At 39.4% G+C, this 21,568-nt stretch overlaps 1 protein-coding gene across 3 annotated transcripts in view; it reads left to right on the top strand.

Annotated features, from left to right (window-relative positions):
* Positions 1-2,608: 2,608 nt before the first annotated feature.
* The window catches only part of NTRK2 (neurotrophic receptor tyrosine kinase 2), a 202,494-nt gene continuing 183,534 nt past the window's right edge, over positions 2,609-21,568 (top strand). For 2 of the 3 annotated variants that reach the window (XM_075278024.1, XM_075278014.1), the window contains exons 1-4: positions 2,616-2,843; positions 3,227-3,721; positions 18,861-18,935; positions 21,338-21,409. In XM_075278024.1, coding sequence (XP_075134125.1) covers positions 3,513-3,721; positions 18,861-18,935; positions 21,338-21,409 — 356 coding nt within the window. In that variant the 5' untranslated portion in view covers positions 2,616-2,843; positions 3,227-3,512. Of the gene's footprint in view, positions 2,844-3,226; positions 3,722-18,860; positions 18,936-21,337; positions 21,410-21,568 lie in introns of all 3 variants that reach the window. The other variant, XM_075278019.1, reaches the window with a different exon arrangement.

Here is a 21,568-nt window from a genome sequence, read left to right as displayed (position 1 = left end):
CCTGTGGAAACACTTGTGATTTCTGTATAGGTGTTAAAGGGTCAGAAAGTCCACATGAGGAAAACGCTGAGATGTGTCTCCACTGTGTTTTTTCCGCAGTGTCTTTTCTGCGCTTCGCTACGGGTGGCCTTGGCCTAATGTAGACCCTTCCACAAGCTTCTCCTCGTGTCTTCATATAGCTGTGACTTTTACCTATGTAATGTGGCCATGCTATGTCAATGAAGAGCCTCCACTTACATGAACAAGAAGACTGCAGACGGGAGGTTCCTGCACACATCTGTGTATATGGAGATCATTTTCGATAAAGTTTTTGTTGCAAAATCTCAATGCACAATATGCTCCACATACACAGATGTATACAGGGCTGTGCGATGGTGCCCCAGGCAGACAGCTACTCTGACTTCCCCTTTTCCATACAGTATAATATGGAATACTATATGGATCTTTAAACACATAACAAATAACATTTATGCTATTTATGGATCCCTGTAAATGTCCTGAATATGAACTGACAGAGGCTTATAAGAAGGTAGTCCCCAGAAAGTAAGAAAAAGTCAAAATTCACAAGAATTACAATTGTTGGCCAACACGGTGGCTTAGTGGTTAGCACTGCAGCCTTGTAGCACTGGAGTCCTGGGTTCAAATCCCACCAGGAACAACATCTGCAAGAAGTTTGTATGTTCTCCCCGTGCTTACGGGGATTTCCTCCCATTCTACAAAGACCTACTGCTAGGAAAAAAACGTACATTGAAATCCCTATACGAGGCTCGCAATCTACATTTAAGAAAAAAAAAGAATTAAAATTGGTTTTTTTAAGGAAATTTTTTTATATTAAAACTGCAATAAAATATAATTGGCTTTTTTTGCTTATCTTGATACACATTATTGCTATGCTATGGTAGATGAAATAATGAGATATAGATCTATATGTACAATATATTTTAAGGAGCATTGTCTATAAGAATCAGAAAATTGCCTCTATCAAGCTGAGATCTTAAAATTCCTGAGCAATTGATGAAGAAATGTATTGGTAAGTAGAGATGAGCGAACACTGTTCAGCCGGCGTCACAGGTGCTTCCATTCATTTCTATGGGTGCGTGCTATTCGGATCGGCTGATCCGAACAGTGTTCGCTCATCTCTATTGGTAAGTATTATAACTTTTCATTACACAGAAAACTGACATTTGTCTGTTGAAACTGAAATACCTATATAAGGCCAGGGCCCTACAATGTGAAAACACCAGGGCAAAAACCGTGGCGTTTTACTGTTCCTACAAAGTGCATGAAAATCTGGCTAATCCCATCCACACCTTTTTGTAAAATGCAGCATGTCAGTCATACCTCTGGAAACACTGCTGCTTCCCGTATAGGTATAATCGGGACAGAAAATCCACAGCAGAAAACTTTTTGACTGTGGCTCACTATTTGGGTCCTTATCCTAAGGCCCTGTTCACATCTGCGTTCGGGTTTCCTTTCAGGAAGTCCGAACAATAATAAAGTCTGTGTGGTTTCCACTCCAGCAAGCAGTACTTTTCTCTCTGTATGCTTTGTACGGAAACCACACGGACCCCATTATAGTCTATGGGGTCTGCGGGTCTCCTTAGGTAACCGCTTTTTTTATGCTTATAGGTTTCCGTTTGGGCGGTCCCCAAGCAAACTCACTAAATGGAAACTCGAATGCAGATGTGAACCGGGCCTAAGAGTTCTCACTCATCCATTTTAGAGTTGAAGATTTGGATAGTCATGTATATGTCGTTCTGCCAAATGGATAGGTAAGACTCTTGAGTCTAGGAAAGCTGAGTGACACCCGTTGTGCATGAGTTTTTACAGTGGACACATTAGTCATCCATCCTTCCAAGAAACAGAGATAGCTTTAAAAAAAAGGCTGAAAAGAATTTTTCCCAATTTGGCAGAAAGGACAACTGCTGGTTGTTGATTGACTGTTGTAGTAAGTGTCTCTACCACTAGAGGTCAGCAGAGTCCTCCTGACAGACTTGAGCATCCTTCCTGTCAATGCGGTAGATTTCTCCGTTCCTTTTAAATTACTGCGGAAAAAAAAATCTCAAACCACAAATGAAAAGGCTTCTTCCCAGGCACACATTGTAATAGTATAGCATGGATGTGTGATGTGATGGGCATGCACTCATCTGAGCCATCAGAAGTGAGCCTTGAAGAGCTTCCATATCTGACATGTCATCTGCAGAGCACTGATCATAAATGAATCATTGGGAGCTATCCATGATTTAGTAGCTGCATGCACAGAGGTGGCTATTTCTGGGCTCTGCTCCTATGTGCATATTAATAATTGTCATGGTAAACAGCCTTGGCTTGTGCATTCCCATCACGTCCCCTGGAAGGTCTGCACATGAGCAGAGATGGATCCCCTAGCCCAGGCTTGTACATGGTAAGTGTGCACTGGTGTGGATGTGTGTGCAGGGCATACTTGTGTCTTGGTGAAGACTAACCCCCACTGGTCTCCCCTCTTGTTGCTTTGTCTTGCTCCTTTGGGCTCCAGGAGAATTAGCCTGAGTCACTGCTCACGTCACTTGTTCTTCCCCAGCTATTGGCATGGGGATGGGAGGGAGAAGCTCTACTTATTATTAGCACTGGAGAGACAGTGTGTAAAAGCTCAGGCACAGTCAGTGCAGAGCAATCCATCCATGTGTAGGTCTAGGACTGCAGCCTGGCAGGTAGGAGCTCTCCCCAGACACTGCTGTCCTCCTCTGTGCTGCTGGCAGGCTAGACCTCGGCAGCTCTATGGCTACTGGCTGTAGATGCAGGTGCTGAGATAACATCTAGACAAGCAGCAGATGAGTGATGCTATGAAGTGGCTGGGAAATCTGGTGAGTCCATTACTACAGCAGAGACTGAACGTGTGAATAACGCTCTAGGATGAGTCAGGTTTATACTTTAATCTGATGATTGCTATCTGCTTGCTTAGTCTGATGCATATGTAAATGGAGGAGGGGGAGTCAGATTACCCTGTTCAATATGTATAGGAGGTATGGGGATATTGCTAGTTACTAACCCTGGCTGAGTGTGTATTGAGGGTGAGTTGTATATGTGGGTGAGATGTTTGCATATATATATATATATATATATATATATATATATATATATATATATAGTGATTTCTATCTGATGGATGTGGAGATTGCCTGTTCCTCCTGATGTATGTAGGAACATTTCAGATGTGTCCGTCTTTATCTATGTCTTTTCCTTCCAGAGGGAGCTATAGAGAGAGCTTGTGAGGAGCGTTAGTAACAGCAGCAGCATCATCCATCCCTCCATCCATAGAAGAAGCAGCCTTGGCCCGGGAGACCCTTTATTGTATACAGCGGTTCCAATGATGCTTCACATCACCTAACCCTAGGACGTGTGCTAAGGATTATGACCCCCGCCACCCTATAAAGGCTGTGTCACCTGGAAGCTCTGCACACAGCACTGCTGGGGTTACAAGGGATTATCTACCTGCTCTTCTATAGGGTCGCTGCTGGGAGTTGGCAGCTATCATGGGCCTGTGGGAAGGTGGGCACGGACCCAGAGTGACACCAGTGGGGGGCTATACCTGCTGGATCTTCCTTGGGTTATTGTGGAGGGCACTGGCCTGTCCTAGTCCCTGCACTTGTGATTCCACAAGGATCGTCTGTACCAAGGCATCAGGGATTACAGCTTTCCCAGTGCTGGACGACCTGGCTCATGCTGCCAACATCACTGAAATGTAGGTATCCTTACCAGAATATCTATCTATCTATCTATCTATCTATCTATCTATCTATCTATCTATCTATCTATCTATCTATCTATCATTTCTATGCCGTGTTAGGAATCCCTAATCCAGGGGTGGGGGATGGGTGTTGATAGCTTTAAAAGCCTGACTCTTCCTTCGCTTTACTTGACTCCTCACTGATATGGCCATTTAGATAATAAATCTCAGTTGCTCAGTAGTACAATTCCCTGGGCAGAGATGTGATGGCAGGAGGTTCAGTGCCTGCTGCACCTGATGCTGCTGCTCCTGCATTAGCCGGGACACGATGACTTCCAAGGTACAGATGCACTGTGTGCTACTGCTACTGCACAGACCATGGTGCTTATACCTGCTGCACTGTATGCTACTGCTACTGCATATGCCGGGGCACGTTCATTTCCAAGGTACAGCGCTGATAGACTGTATGCTGCTGCTCCTGAACAGACCATGATGTTTATACCTGCTGCACTATATGCTGCTGCTACTGCACAGACCATGGTGTTTATGCCTGCTGCCCTATATGTTGCTGCTACTGCACAGACCATGGTGTTTATACCTGCTGCACTATATGCTACTGCACAGACCATGGTGTTTATACCTGCTGCACTATATGCTGCTGCACAGACCATGGTGTTTATGCCTGCTGCCCTATATGTTGCTGCTACTGCACAGTACATGGTGTTTATACCTGCTGCACTATATGCTACTGCACAGACCATGGTGTTTATACCTGCTGCACTATATGCTGCTGCACAGACCATGGTGTTTATGCCTGCTGCCCTATATGTTGCTGCTACTGCACAGACCATGGTGTTTATACCTGCTGCACTATATGCTACTGCACAGACCATGGTGTTTATACCTGCTGCACTATATGCTGCTGCTACTGCACAGACCATGGTGTTTATGCCTGCTGCCCTATATGTTGCTGCTACTGCACAGTACATGGTGTTTATGTCTGCTGCACTGGATGCTGCTACTACTGGCTAGAGCACAATACTCTCATCTGGAGGAACAGTGCTACTACCTGCTTCAGTGCTATATTTTACATACTTTTATCACTTAGAAGACACCTTCATGTACTGTTCACATTTTTCATACACTTTCCCATGTGGTACAATAATCCATGGTAACATTATCACTGCCTGTATGTCCACACTGATGGAAAATACTGGAACACTTGTTTGTCCAGGGATAAATTATTACTTTTAGAGCTAACATTAGAGACTTCAGTGCTGGATATGGATCTAGAAGTGAAATGTCCCCTTATGTTGAGGCATGAGCCAATCATCCCTTTCACACCATTCCTACAGCCCTGTCGACACATGTAACAAGGATTCCATTGGAAAGCTTCTAGCTTAATTTCTACAACCTTATCTCATTACGACAAGGATATATCCCACTGATAGATCAATTACCACTGCTTCACTGTATATCCTCCTGATCTGTAATAATGTTAATAGTATTATTATCTAGAACCTCAGCGCCTCAGTGCAGCCGTAAATCAATAGACTCCAGACAGAGAGTCAAATCCACTATAGAAATGCTTGTATATATTGGTGTATATCATGTTTCGGGACAAATGCACTGAAGATATGTAGTAGTGTGTGTTGTACCTGCTGTGTGATGCAGGGGAGTCACAAACCCTGTGCATTCTCTATGTCTGCTCCTGCATGTGCGGCTCTGTGAGTGGTAGTAGAGGATTTGCTTTACACCTCTACATACTAAGCCCATATAAGGCATCTCCTTCCTTCCCATTGCTCGCTAGTTCCTTGGCGCCCAGTTACTTGATGGCACGTAACATATAAGATATTCCAACTGAACAAACTGGAGAAACTGGACATGAACCTCATATTATATATGGATAGTAACGTGGTTGGCGTCTACATAGTTGTAGGTATCTTTATGACATGAGTATATGTGATAATGCAGAAGATTCTGGTATCTGCACAATCTGATCTGTAGATTTGGTTGCACATGAGACATAATACTGGTGTATAATAGTGTATGATACTTAGGTTGTGGTGGTGGAAGAGGGTTCTATAGTATTTAGAGAACCCTTTATTTCAGGCAACACATTTTCTGAACCTATTCCTCTCGTCGACTGATGCATTTACTTGCACCATGGTAAATCTCAAGGAAGAGCAGAATTTGATCCTGGATCTTGAGGGGATTAAAACCTCCCCCACCCCATGTTGAGGGGACCAGGGCTATGAATGAATGGTAATAGGTGGGTTGCCCTTTTACAGGTTTGCTGGGGTCCAGGGAGACTTTAGAGGCTGATATTAGTAAAACTCATCATTATTGTTATTAACAAATACTGCCATTATTTTCCAACTCCAGCTCTTGCAGTGAAACATTGAGGGTATATTCACACTAAACAATAAATGTTATAAAACTTTCAGCTACTGTCTCATTCATCTGAATGGAGCTTGAAGACAATAATACCTTCCTTTCAGATTGATGGAACAAGGTGGGGTACATGTGTACTAAAAGCTCATAACCAGGGTGTGTTTTGCTAGTACACCCAAGCAGTTATTGTCTTACATGTCATCCATACATGAAACTAGAAGATAAAGTGAAAAAGAAGTCCAGCAAGTTTTTTTTTGTATGTCTGTCCCATACTGAATGCCTACAACATGTGTAGTTATATCAGCATGGCTCCAGTTCTTCATATAGTTGCTGTTTTAGCAAATCTCAGAAATTAAAGCCTGTCTTTTGAGGCAGGATTGGAAGATGAAGTCTGTCTGGTCATTACTTGAACCTTACTTGCTTTGCTTCCATTATATTGAAATGCTAGTGTGCTGCTATTATTTAAGGTGTGGTCCTCCATTGCGGGCCATTTGTCAATGTGTTCGACTTTGCTACTACCATTTCAGTTGAGATTAGTGAAGTGAAGCAGAATGGTCAAATGATCATATTTGTCTTTTTTTTAAGGCCCCATGTTGCAGAAACGCAGCTTTTTTTTGTTGTGGATTTTGCTACTTTTTTTTGAGCCAAAGCCAGGAGTGGATTCAGCAGAAGGGAGAAATACTATATTATTATTAGATTAGATTATTATTATTATTATTATTATTATTATTATTATTATTAGATTAGATACTATAGTATGTATTACAGCTTTTATATTTACTATTCCTTTTTTAGCATAAAAAACGCAGCAAAATCTGCAACATAAAAAACAGCTTTTACGCAAAGTGGGGCCTCAGCCTTGTTACTGGAAATAATAAAATCCGCGCTATGGATGTGCTCCTAATATTTGACACATTTGCCTTCAATACAATGACTGATTATTAGAACATCAGACTGTTTCTTCCATAGAGTTCACAGTGCACTGACCTACAGTTCTAGACATCTATGTTGTAATGTATTGTATGTTTCTCTGGAGTGATTGGAGATATGCAATATTAGTGAATAGCTGCATGATATAGGAGTGGATTTATTTGTGGAACTTTCCTTACATTGACTTCAGAGTGAAAAAATACAATGTGAGAAGGTATATGTTCAGTCTTGTGACTGGTTCCATAGAGGAATACTAAATGTCTTCAGAATTGCACCAACTCACATGTCAAACCTTTGTAATACAGCATTAAATTTGTGGATAAATTATTTTCATTCTAGGTCTATCTATCTATCTATCTATCTATCTATCTATCTATCTATCTATCTATCTGTCTGTCTGTCTCCTATCTATCTATCTGTCTCCTATCTATCTATCTATCTATCTATCTATCTATCTATCTGTCTCCTATCTATCTATCTATCTATCTATCTATCCGTCTATCTATCTATCTATCTATCTCCTATCTTTATCTATCTATCTATCTATCTATCTATCTATCTATCTATCTATCTATCTATCTATCTATCTATCTGTCTGTCTGTCTGTCTGTCTGTCTGTCTGTCTGTCTGTCTGTCTGTCTGTCTATCTATCTATCTATCTATGTGTCTGTCTACAATATCTATGACAGTATTTCTCTGGGCACTAATATCACAAAATACTTACTTATGTACACTAACATCACGTACAGTGATATATCTCATTGACACAATCGGAATGGGGGTTGAATCTTTCAATTATTTCTATGGAAAGTCTTGGATAATTGCATAAGATTTTTCCTCATACAGTGATGGGAAATAATCAGCTTTTCTGATGATTAGAAGCATTTTTTCCTTCCACTCATGGCCTGGTTCTTTGCATGATCATAGTACTAGGACAATATTAGCTGCTTTGAAGTTAAATGCACAATAACCAAAAAAAAACACAATATATGTTTAATCACGATTTTTGCTTTTCTAGATCTCACACTTGTTAATAAAATGAACTATTTTTAACACATAGCTCTTTACATGAGTTTACGTGAATGTAGTTGCTACCTTTCCACTTACATTATCCAGGATTCCTATGTTTAAGACATTAGAAGTTCAGTATTTTAGTAGCTGGTTTTGCTTTATCCTGATAATGTCTCTTCCTTTGTGATTTATTCTTGCTTCCAAAACAAGTGTCTTATATGCAAAGCCTTTTTATAAGGGTCTTTACTATGTGCTTGCTCCCAGAAAGGAAAGAAAAAAACACCTAGAAACAGGATAAAAATATTGAAAGAAAAATCCTTTAAAGTACTTTAATAATTTATATATATTAAAAAATATAAAATCATCTGCTTATAGTTTATGAGTCACTTGTCTCTACGTATTGGGTGTTATATTCAGAGTGACAGGGATATATATATATATATATATATATATATATATATATATATATAGTACATGTTGATACAAATATGTGAACATTCCTAACTGCACAAACTTATATAGACAAATCAGTAAGAATAACTTATTATTCTTTATTTCCATTAAATAAAAATAAATTAAAAAAAAGGATTTTATTCTCTAAAGTTGAAGTCAAAATATATAGTATGTCTGTTCATTAAACCTATGCCTTATATTAATATTCTAATAATTTTTGCATATTGCATGTTCTTCAATAAACATTGACAATCTAAACAAAATGTAGCTCTGTATCTAAATAACCAAACTATAGCAAAGTGGATTGTTAGTACCTCCCTGGTACCAAATACACAATGCGCATGCCTGTCCAGTTACTCTAGGTGTGAACCAAGTTAGAGTCAAACATTTAAGATAGATGAGTCAGTATCTTATATAGGATTTATTATTAGAATATTCTGCATTGCAGTGACATTTGTGGGCAAATCCATGGCTGCTTTTTATTGTCAAATTTATGGTGTATTTCCCATGTTCTCATCTTTGCCATGTCCTATGTCGTTTTTCTCATTGTTTTGCACCTTCCTATACTGTTTAATGGGTTTGCATAGAACACAGAATTCATTTATTTTATGACTTATTTACATTTTGGAAAAGTCACATATTTGTTACAAATGTTCTCCTCATATTGCTGGAAGCTATGTTCACATGTCACGGATGTGCTGTGGTTGTGGGTCACTTTTTGATCCCAGCAAAAACATTCTGTATGATCAGGATCATGTGAATACAGTATAAGAGGAAACCTTACTAATGTTATGTGGCTTGGCAGTAAAAATTCTATGTATAAAAATGATAATGCTGTAAACTTGGAGCTATAGGTGGTGAGCGGATTAGTCATGAAGGAAAGCAAATTCACATACAAGTACAGTCTATCTTTCCGCACCATATTATGCTATGTGTTAAGGTTAAAAAAGGGCTCAAAAAGTCTTAAAAAACCCATTGAAGAATGTATTACGTTTGTTTTTTTTTTTGCTGTTCAGACACTTACACAGATAATTTACCGTATATTTGCTACTAAATGTACACTTTAGTTATTCTCAAATAACTACTGAAGGCTGAGACCAAACGTTGCAAAAGCACAGCTGATAAAAAAATGTAGCGTTTTATAGTCGCAACAAAGTAAATGAGAGTCAAATTAATGTCATCCACACATTGTAGAAAAAACATTGCAGAAAATGTAATATGTTAATGTGAAAATTTAATTTCAATGTAATTTCTGTTCTTTTCCAATCCTATTAATATTATAAATGTGAAAGTTTGTGAGTTTGGATGTTTGTGGGTTTGTGTTATGTCAGTCCAGGTAGCTGCAACGGGGCTAAGGGATAGCAGTAGGGAATCTCGCCCTGCACTACTCCCACTAGCTATCCCGGTCCCTGCCTCACGGGTGTGGGTCGGCTGTACTCAGGCTAAGCCTGACCCCGACGGCTCCTCTCTCACTGATACCGTAGGCCTAGAGGGAAGTGGGAGAAGGAATGCCCTATAAGACCTCTAGGGACTGGAGACTAAAGGGGGTCACCCCTAACGAACAAGTGAAGCTGCTACTGACAGGGACTGACAAGGGTGTGCGCTGACTAACAACACAAGCAGCACACAGGAAAAATGTGGGAAAGGATTCCCCCAAACCAATATGGGAAGGAACCTAACACTAGGAAACAAACACAGGGAAACTGAGTAGAAATCAAAGGATAAGGCAATTCACTCACACAGTCAATTATACACAAAGGGAGGATTGGTGAACACAGAAGGGAAAACACACAAACCAACTCGTTCACCCAAACCTCCCAAAAACCAACCACGGAACTTCCTCTATCCCAGAACACCACCTACTCCTCCTGCTAAGGCCTAGCTCTGTAAAAGCGACACTCAGCACAGAACCATGGGAGGCATGGGTTTAAATACAGAGTAGAGACCACTCCTCCCAGGTGCAAATGGGAGGACAGACTAATCAACCAGGAGATAAAGCTGCCTACCAGCAGTGCGCGCATGCAAGTCAGAAGGTGTGCACCAATACTCACGACAGGACAATCCCGCAGCGCCAGAATGCCACCCCAGACACTGCGCAGCCAAAAACTCCCCAAGTAAGAAAAATAGAAAGTAAAGAACCTAAATACTCCTAACAGGTTTGTGTGTTTGGATGTTTGTTCCTCAATCACGCAAAACCCGCTCGACCGATTTGGCTGAAATTTTCCACAAACATAGTCACTACACTTGATTGCGCAATAGGCTACTTTTCGTCACAACAGCGCACATACGTTTGTGCCAGGACCCCCACAAAACCCAAACTCACACCACCATCTCTGCAATCTCACACACTTTGGACCATAGCAAGCCACAAAATTCATATTGCCCTCTGCAGCCTAGCCTCTAACCCCACACAATCTCATATACATATACTTTACCACTTTGCCCCTCCCCTTAACGATACTCCAGGAGGCTCTCTTTAACGCTCCGGAGCAGCCATGTTTGCCGACCCCCACCGCTCTGACAATCCGCGACACCGCCCACCCATGTCAATACCCCTAGGAAGTCTAATAAATGCAAAAAAAAAGTTTAAAAAAAAAGTAAAAAAAATATAAAAACAAATAAAAAGGATTACAAATTCAAATCACCCCCCTTTCCCTAGAACACATATAAAAGTAGTTAAAAACAGTGAAACATATACATGTTAGGTATCCCCGCGTCCGAAATCGCCCGCTCTACAAAGCTATACAAATATTTTTCCTGTTCGGTAAACGCCGTAGCGGGAAAAATGGTCAAAAGTGCCAAACCGCCGTTTTTTCACTCTTTTGATTCTGATAAAAATTTAAATAAAAAGTGATCAAAGCAATAACATTTCCCGAAAATGGTAGAACTAAAAAGTACACCCGACCCCGCAAAAAAAGACGCCCTATACATCCCCGTACACGGACGTATAAAAAAGTTACGGCTGTCGGAATATGACGACTTTTCAAAAAAAAATGTTTTAACACAGTTGTGGATTTTTTTAAGGGGTCAAAATGTAAATAAAACCATATAAATTTGGTATCCCCGGAATCGTAACGAAACACAGAATACAGGGGACATGTCATTTTGGTTGCACAGTGAACGCCGTAAAACCAAAGCCCCTAAGAAAGTCGCAGAAATGCATTTTTTTGTCAAATCCACCCCATTCAGACTTTTTTTACCTGCTTCCCAGTACATTATATAGAATAATTAAGAAGAAAAATTTGTCCCAAGAAAAATTAAGACCTCATATGGCTCTGGGAGTGGAGAAATAAAAAAGGTATGGGGTTTAGAAGGAGGGGAGTCAAAAATGAAAAACCAAAATCAAAAAATGCCATCGACGGGAAGGGGTTAACTTCAAATACCTCTGTCCCAAAGTCACTATGTAAAGTTTCTCACAACACCGTATAGCAGCTCAAATACAAATTAACTTCAACACAAAAGTCTCACGTATTCTCTGAATTACAGCAAAACAAGATACAAAGTTACATTTCATATCCCATCCCTTATACACAATACGAAAACCTTACCCACACCTGTATATACCCACTTCTACAATCACTGCAGACGAAGTCGCGGGTACCAGCTAGTAGACTTATATGGAGGAGGCAAAAACAAAAAAACACAGCTGAAAAGCAGTGAAAAATGCAAGCTTCTACTGTGTTTCAGTTGTTTTTTTCCTGCAGCATATTTCACTGTGTGTAGCCTTAGCTGAACATGGATATTGAACATGATCTGGATATCAGAATAGAAACAAATTTCTAAACTGTTTTCATTGTACTAACTAAACTAAACTTGTTAACCGTGTGTATTTGTTTTAGGCTAAGGCCCCACATTGCGGAAACGCAGTGTTGTTTGCTTGCTGAAAAACTCAGCATTTTACACTGCAGTAATGTTAATGATATTTCCTATGTATTAAATAGAAGAAGAAAAACGCAGCAAAAACTCAGCTCAAAACAGGGGCCACACGGTGGCTCAGTGGTTTGCCTTGCAGCACTGGGTCCTGGTGTTCGAATCCTGCCAAGGGCAAAAAATCATCTGAAAGGAGTTTGTATATTCTCCCCATGTTTGAATGGATTTCCATCCCATATTCCAAAAAGACATACTGATAGGGAAAAAAAATGTACATTGTGAGCTCTATCGGTTCAAAACAATGCTGAAGAAAATGCAATGTGTTTTCACATTTTTTTCCATAGCGATTATTTTCATTATGTGGGGCCTAAGCCTGATATAAATTATAACCTTGTCCTTCATAAACTCATTAAGAATATATATTTTAGAGTTATATAGGGTTATGAATGTAGATGATACCAGGGCACTTCATTATATTAATGTGCTTAGATACAGAATTGCTAAGCATTCTGCATTTTAGTTTACGTTTAGCTCTTCGTCCTGCACTTCTGCGACTTTTCCTTATTTATGTAAGCGCATGCTCTAGCTTTCCATTGCACTAGTTTTTAGGGTTTTTTTTTTACCACTCCACATTCTGGACCAGATTACTCTACACAACAAAAAAACTTTCCACGGATATCTTGGTATACAATAATCGATCTTAGTCAATTTGAACATGCTGATTTCGAATATGCAAACCGTTTTTCTCTATCACCCTCCATTCTTGAAATATCCACGATCTTAAATTTTATATTTCAATTAATTACTTCAAAACATAAGAAATGTAATTTTTGCACAAAAACTTGTATTTTAAAAGTTATTGCTACATGAATTTTAAACTTAAACATGAACGTGGCTCTAGCTACTGAAATTATATATAACGTACATAACTGTATGATAAACAAGAATTCAGTTTGAAGTCTAATATCTGTAAAATATGTGCAAAAATTTGTTAAACTTTGTTTCTCTATTTCCCTTGTTTATAAAAAAAAATCCCTTAAACTTGATTATACATAAAAATTCGTTAAACATGTTCATGGTTTAAATTTCTTGGCTGTGGACTTCTGCTTATACTGAATAGTTGACAAATCACGCTGAAGCATCCAACAGTAGTCTGCCAACATCGCTGCACTCCACTGACCCTGATAGCGTGACTCCATCACCGAAATGTCCTGCTGGTGGAAGCGTTCACCATGTTCATCGCTCTGCTGCGCCTAGGTTTTCTAGAAAGGCTATTCCACACCTACCTTTTATATGTAAATTGCCTCAGTAGATTTTCAATAAGTCCACTTTTATTCATATGCTAATGAGCCTTCTCTGTGCACCTGGAAGTGTCTTCGTGCACTGTCTCCTGTGTATATAGCACAGGCTGCTGCTGACTCCTCCCTGCTCTCTTCGAGGCACACCTGGGTATACTGCGCATATACAGAGATGTAGCAGAGCCGAGATGCGGACTCAGGCGGATCATTGGCAGCAACATTTGCATGCATATACGTGGGTCATTGCTAACAACAACACGTGGACAAAGTCATGGGCAGATGCTAGTATATATGTATACAGTGGTGGCCAAAAGAACCACACCATTTCACAACATGTAAAATATTGTAGCGAAAATTATTTCTTGTCTTTTTCCATTTCTATCCTCTTCTCTCCTGGATGACGAGTATTTGGCAATTTTGTACATGATGTCACGTGACATTTTTCAGTTGAATTCGTAGTAGGAGGTATACATATCATTTGTAGAGACTCATTTTATATGGATCATACACATTTGACAAAATCCACTGGTGGTGTGTTCTTTTTGGCCGCCATTAAGTGTTTCTTAAGCAGTTTTTTTATGCTGATTTAAAATCTGAAAACCGTTTTGCTCTATCAGGTGAAATTGTTAAAGGGGTTGTCCCACGTCGCATACTCACCAGTCTTCGTTGTTGTGAAATCTTCTTTCTTCCGGCTTTGTTGCGTCATTGGTGGGCGGGGTCATATATGCAAAGCCAAGCGGCGAGATGCCGCTGGCCCTGCGTGCGCGCTCATAGATCAGTCTAGCCTTCACAATGCGAATACAGACCCGACATCCGCCTCTCTCTATTACAGCGGATGTCGGGTCTCGCCGCTTGGCTTTGCATATGTGAATACACACCCGGCATCTGCTGTAATAGAGAGGCGGATGCCGGGGAGTGTAGACGCCGGCACAGATGCCTGCAACATCGCTATGTGCCTGCCCTGCATGAAGCCAGCAGTGGCAGAAGTGATGCTGTTATTCCGCATTTTGTATGCCGTCAGAAGCTTTAAGTCCTATTTAAGCAATATAAAACCATTTATTCAACAATATCTTAACAATTTGACCTGATAGAGCAAAATGGTTTTCAGATTTGAAATCAGCATAAAAAACTGCTTAAGAAATACTTAATGACATTTAAGATATCCACGGCATGTTTTCCAGTGTTAGTAGACAGTGATGGGGCTACAATCGGTCTTCTCCTTACTAAACTCTCCCTTCTACAATCTATTCTGAATGCAGCGGCCAGGCTCATCTATCAGTCTAGACGCTACAGCGATGCCTCTGGTCTGTGCCAGTCGCTACATTGGCTGCCTATTCATTATAGAATAAAATATAAAGTTATCACTCTCATCCACAAGGCTCTCCATAATGCCGCACCTCCCTACATTTCCTCCCTCATCTCTGTCTACCGCCCAACCCGTGTACTCCGTTCACTCAATGACCTAACACTTACATCCTCTATTACCAGAACCTCCCACGCTCGTATACAAGACTTCTCCCGAGTTGCACCACTTCTCTGGAATGCTCTACCCCGGACAATCAGATTAACTCCCAATTTCTACAGCTTTAAGCGCAAACTAAAGACACATCTTTTAAGACAGGCCTATCACAATTCCTAATGTAAACCCTTCTGTACTATAATTAGAATCCCCAAAATTTAACCCTCCTCTGTCCCCGCTCCCACATTTCCCCACATGATATGATGTCATCTCATGCTAACTTTATAGGTCCAAGCTCAATCCACATGTTAAAGGACATGACTGGTGACGGCTCATAAAGTTTTGTTTGTGTAATGACAGTAACCTCTATTACAAAAGTGTCCGACCTCAGCATAAGCAATGTCACCCCCTCTACTTCATAGATTGTAAGCTCTTGCGAGCAGGGCCCTCAGTCCCATTCTGTGAAATGACTTTCTTTGTAATGTATCCTTCTGTCTGTATTTGAACCCTACAAATTATACAGCGCTGCGGAATATGTTGGCGCTATATAAATAAAATGTATTATTATTATTATTATTATTATTATTATGTGGTAACCTAAAGTAGCTATTGGATTGTGATTTACTGTAGTTGTTTCACTACATTTCAGTTAGTCTCACGCTCCTCAAGCTCAGTTCACATTATCGTCATTGCTAAATTAATCATAACAACTTTGAGGGTTTCCTTATCTTTGAGGGATTTCTTATCTACAGATGCTAACAAATCGCAGTGAATCAGAGGCTAACAGTAATGTGACCAGAGCCTTTTAAGTTACTGAGATTTACTTAAGAGCTATAACATATGGTTCTTTTTTATATGATACATAGGGGTTGAGAAAGCTCCTTGGGATACAGCTTGCTGAGACTCTTCTCTGCTATCTCAATTGTTGTCAAAAGGAGTTGTCATTTCCTTTTAATAACAATGTTTATGATCTGTAAATACCTCTCCACACTCTATAGTTCTGTATATTCTGTACTTATGGCAGTATTTCTTTTCATATTAAAATAAGATTACTCTTTAGTTTTTGATAATTTATCCTTTACTTTAAAGAAGTACTCCAGTAGTTTTTGTCCATTTTCTTTTGATTTGAAGGTGAGCCTGTGTATAATACAGTGTCATTCAATATCTTACTGACAGCTTGTGATGTTATATGCTCCCCTGTGGAGCATTGACCTCCTCTCTGCTTCTGTGATACACACTGTTCACTGTATGAACAAGAGGTCAAATTTTAATCAATGTGTACTTACGATAGAACAAGGCTCAAACAGACTAGCATTTGACCTTCTGTTCATGCAGAAAACACTGTCAGAGGAGCAGATAACATGGCGGTGCTCCAGAAGGGAGCACATAATCACAAGTAAAAGGATGATTTTTACAACAATCAGTAAGCAGTCCTGAATAAGAGAAGCATCGTTATAAACTGTGCTGACAGACCTACAAGGTACTGTGATTAGTTTATATTTCAATTTTGTGCTGACAGATTCCCTACTGTTCTTATAGCTGGAGTGACAGTAAAATGTTAAATGATGATTGTATAAGCCACCTTCCAGTATGGTTATTTAGGGCATTTATGCCATGTGGCTTATCATAAGAGAATGGAAACTGCTTGCAGTATTCCTGTTCATTGAAACAGGTTAAACCAATGTATGTTATTTTTCTTACATATTAAACAGTGAGGGTGATATGTGAATGGGGTGATAATATTAGTCTTTGATGGTAAAGCATTGTTTATTGCATTACATTCTATACATTGCATGCATTAACTAAAGCTTAAGATGTTAGATATTGGACATTGTCAGTTCCATCATTTGCGCACAACAATTTTCCACAATTTGTGGCCAGCTCCTGGGGAATTTGTGGGTAGCTTTTAAGACACATGGGCTTGTTTAGTATTCTTAGATTATCATGGAGGGTTATCAGTGACTGCTCAGTGAGCACTGTGTGCTATGTGTGTGTGAGAGCAGGGAGATGAGTCATCAGCAGCAGCCTGTGCTGTACACATAGCAGACAGTGCTCGATGAGACTTCCAGTGTTCACTGTAGACTAATTATCATATGAATACAAACGTGCTCATTCAAAAGCTACTGAGGCGATTTACATACAAAAGGTATAGCCTATCTAAAGGCTACACAAGTATACTGTATCTTTAGTTAAAAATGACTTTTCCCAACGATAGAGCCCTTTTAATTTAGTTCTGAGACCAAGTAAAAAAAATCAATCAAATTAAAGTTCAACCTAATATGTTGCTCTGTCATATTACTGTTATAGATAAGTACCTCTAGTAGGCAAAAAAACACAAAAATGTAACCAAAAAGGCACTTGTGCTCTTTATTAGGTTCCCTGAAAGAATACTGCAGGCACATAGTTTATGAGTCCAGATGTTACTTATAGGGAATATACAGTCCTCAACCTTGAAATTGCAACATCAAGAAGGGCAACCCATAAGATTATACAAACCAGGGATGAAGCAAGTGTCACAAACGCCAAAGTGAAAACAAAGTTTTTTAGCCACTTGAAACCTCAAAGATCTAAACAAGAGGTGTGGGATGATACTGTAATACCTTATGTTCATCAATGTGTCAGGTAATGCCACTAAAAATGTGGTATTTAGTTACAAGATACCATGAAAGGAGGTGCTTTCATGACATTGGTCTACGACTCAAACATCCAGTTACAAGTGTTCCATTGACCTCAAACCATCACTCTCAAAGACATGTTGCACAGCAAGTCGAGACTAGAATGGAGACCTGTCCTCTTCAGTGATGAGGCTTTTGTCTCGGATGCAATAATGTCCAGAGATTTGTCTGGAGACCATGTGGGCAACACCATGAAGAGGTCTTCACAATGTATTCAGGTACACAACCAGCTTGGTGTTACTTTGATTTGGTCTTGGAACCAGTTGTATGGCCATTTCTCCAAAGTCTCCCTTTTCTCTACATGGTGGCTATATGCACTATTGAATAAATCGAGATGTTTTTAAGATTTTCTTTACCTTGTTTATAATTTGCATATAATTAACATGTTTATTGTTATTTCCAGCATCCCTATGATGTTGCAATTTCAATGATGAGAAGTGCAGATATTTTAGGGCAGTGTTTACATGCCTTACAACTAAAAGGTTTTTTGTAGAACCATCCTAAGAATGTTTTCTACAACAGCTTCTTTAGAAAAGCCCACTGTTTATCCTGACTTTTTTTTTTTTTTATAAAATTAAAATAAACAAACAACTTAGGCTGCGTTCACATTTGCATTGTAGGACCAGTTTGACATATGGTTGGGCAGGTTCCAATGTGGATGTTGTTGTTTGGATGGGAAAAAATGGTGCATGTAGCACTGCTCTCACTGTCAATTATTGCTAAATCAGCAAGGGGGGGGGCACAGTCAATGTATTTCATTGTATGTGTTAGCGCTATAAAGAAGTCCATTTAATAAAGAAATATAGATGTAACAGATCTGGGCTTGAAATTTAGGTCTGCTAAATCTGTACATTATTTTTACAGTGATCTTGAAGTTCAGATTGCGGATTTCATTAACCAGATATATCCGTTCCCCAGGATAATTCTGCCAGTGATTGGTTCTGCTCTAGTTATTACTTTGATACTGTTAATAATTGGTGATGAGTGAATATGGTCAAGGATATGGGTATGTTTATATAGGTAAAGAAACAGCCAATTAACTTGATTCTTTTCTTTGTCTTTAGTTACATTGCAAATCAGCGTTCATTTGCCTCAATCAACGAGAATGATGTTAAGATTTATACTGGACTGCGAAACTTGTAAGTATTCAATTTATCCTCTAAACATTGGTGTAGAATATAGATGTATGTGGCCGACCTGTACGGATTTGCCTTGATGACTATCGCTGGAAATATTTGAGAAATAAGACTTATTTTTGGGTCATTTAAATGAAAGTTAACTATATTTTACAGTATACTAATGATCTATATGTGGCTTATAAATCTATTCTTAAAAACATTTCACTATTTAAATATTAACTTATAGAAATCCTTCTCATTTTCTAGTTATGTGAATTATGTGTTTCACAAAATTTCAAAAGTTTTACAAAATGTTTTGCTCTTCATTTTTGTATGTAAGGGAATAGATACATCAACAGATCTCATTCATTTACATCTCCTTGGAATGGTTAAAGGGGCTGTCAATGATGATAAAAAAGGGTCTCCTCGACACTTTTATCAATGGGCTGTGGTTTTGAAGCTCAACCCTGAATTGCATTATGTCTATATCTTGTCTGTTTATTAAGGTACACGTTACAAGGATTTGTTTTATATAAATTATTGCTTCCTTCTTTGTGCATGTATGGGCCAAATCTATGCTTTTCAACTGGTTTAGTTGACCATCTAATATTCACGAGGGACTCCCAACTCTCCACAAACAGCACATTTTGAGTGAGATACGGTTCAGTCAGGTGGACTTTTTCCTTCTGATCCATTTAGCCTTGGGGAGATAAGCCACTGCCAAAAGAGTCTTCAAGAGCTCTATACCTTCTCTCATGGGGCACAGCTATTAAAAAGCAGGGATTGTTGGACATAGCTGGGTTGGACCATTCAGAAGAAAGACATAGGAAGGTGCTTGGTTGAATTTTAATCAAACCTCTACCACAGCCACACTGTATGCAGTCCTCGGTCTCCATCTTCTGAATGGTCCAATCCCGTGTCCCCCAACAGTCCATGCTTTTAACCAATTGTTTCCCCCTAATCCTCTGCACACAGGCCTTGTTCCTCCAGCTCAGTGAAGGAGCAGAAGCTGTGGACCCCTCAATATTAGAGACCCACATTACTACATACTTTCAACAGAGTTGTGTCTGTTTTTCACACAACCCTATAAAGTGAGCAAATTACGTATTGTCCCATTTTACAAATTCTCTTCCACTTCAATACACATGAAGTGCTCAGGTGAGCCAAGTGTACACGTGTAGGGGTCGATGAAATAGACAAATGAGTGTTCTCTTGACAGCTATCTAAAGTGTATGAATGGCTAAATCTGGCCATATACATAGAATTAAATTGAGTTAACATCATGTCTCTGGGAGAAGTTTTCTCCCTTGATCAATGAGATGTGACAGAGACTTATTTCCACTGAGAACAAAAAGATTGGCCTTATTGAAATATAATAACCCAAATGTATTGTCATTTGACAATGTATGGCCAACCTATCTAATGACAATCTTTCTTCAGATTTCCTTATTTGTCCATTAAATAAATAGAGTCTACCACCTTTGCCAAGGATACTCAACTTCGATCACGTGTTGCAGACCACATTTCAGTGCTCTGATGTACCTCTATTATGTATGTCATTTCTGTATATATGGAGAAGAACTTTGAAATCTTATACAAATGACGTAGTTGGTGCACAGGGGCTGGCCTTCAGCTCCCTGGAGCACTGCTCTTGCTATTAAGACCCCTACCATCTCCTGTCTGTACCTCCCTGGTCAGTGACACTTGGTCCTCCCAATAAAATGACATCACCTGTCCTAGCAAGAGCAGTGCTCCCAGGTCTCAGGGCTAAAGCCTCACACCCAGTGCACCAAATACCTCATTTCCATAAGACTTTGAACTTGTTTGTCTCCAAATCCACAGAAGTGACCAACATAACAAATGCATGATGTTTATCAGTGTAATGTGCTCTGTAAAGCAGTGTTGAAAATTGTATATGCTTGGTGGAAATGGTAAATCCTTTAATCCCAGTAATTCTGATCACATATTTCTGTTTTATCAACACATTAAATTAATGATGGGGACCAAAGAAAGGCAATACATGTGTTACTAAAGATAACCATCCCATTGTATTAGTTAAGTGAAACATAAACATTCTAAATTATGGTTTGGGAAAGCTCCAGACTTTGGATATTGATAGGAAAATGACAGACAGACAGACAGATAGATAGACAGACAGATAGATGATAGATAGATAGATAGATAGATAGATAGATAGATAGATAGATACTAAAATGTTCCATTCAGCAGCAGTTCTAACTAGAAGCTCTGTGTCTTTATACTTTTCATTTCACAAAGAGCACTATAATATATGCATATTTAAGCAAATCTGTGGGTAAACTGTGAGCCCAGTTGAGCTAATATCCTTATCTAGTCTCAGGCTATCAAATCTTGGCAGCACACTGTGTTACTTGTAGACCTCTGAATTGAATGCTTTGTTTCAGAACTGTGGTGGACTCAGGACTGAAGGTTATATTTCGCCAAGCATTCCGCAAGAACCTCAGACTTACTTACATGTAAGTAATTGACTTACCAGACTTTCTGACTTAAGAAAATGCTTCTATACTGTACAAGTAAAGCGGGTAATTTGTTCCACAAAGGCACTGTACAAAGGTTATATGTTCTTATAAGTGGCTCTATACAAAGCATTTTGTAATAAGATGACTTTATGCGCT

Source organism: Leptodactylus fuscus, chromosome 1 (assembly GCF_031893055.1).
Source record: "Leptodactylus fuscus isolate aLepFus1 chromosome 1, aLepFus1.hap2, whole genome shotgun sequence".
In the NCBI taxonomy this organism is placed as follows: Eukaryota; Metazoa; Chordata; class Amphibia; order Anura; family Leptodactylidae; genus Leptodactylus; species Leptodactylus fuscus.
This window is presented reverse-complemented; position numbering and strand designations above follow the sequence as displayed.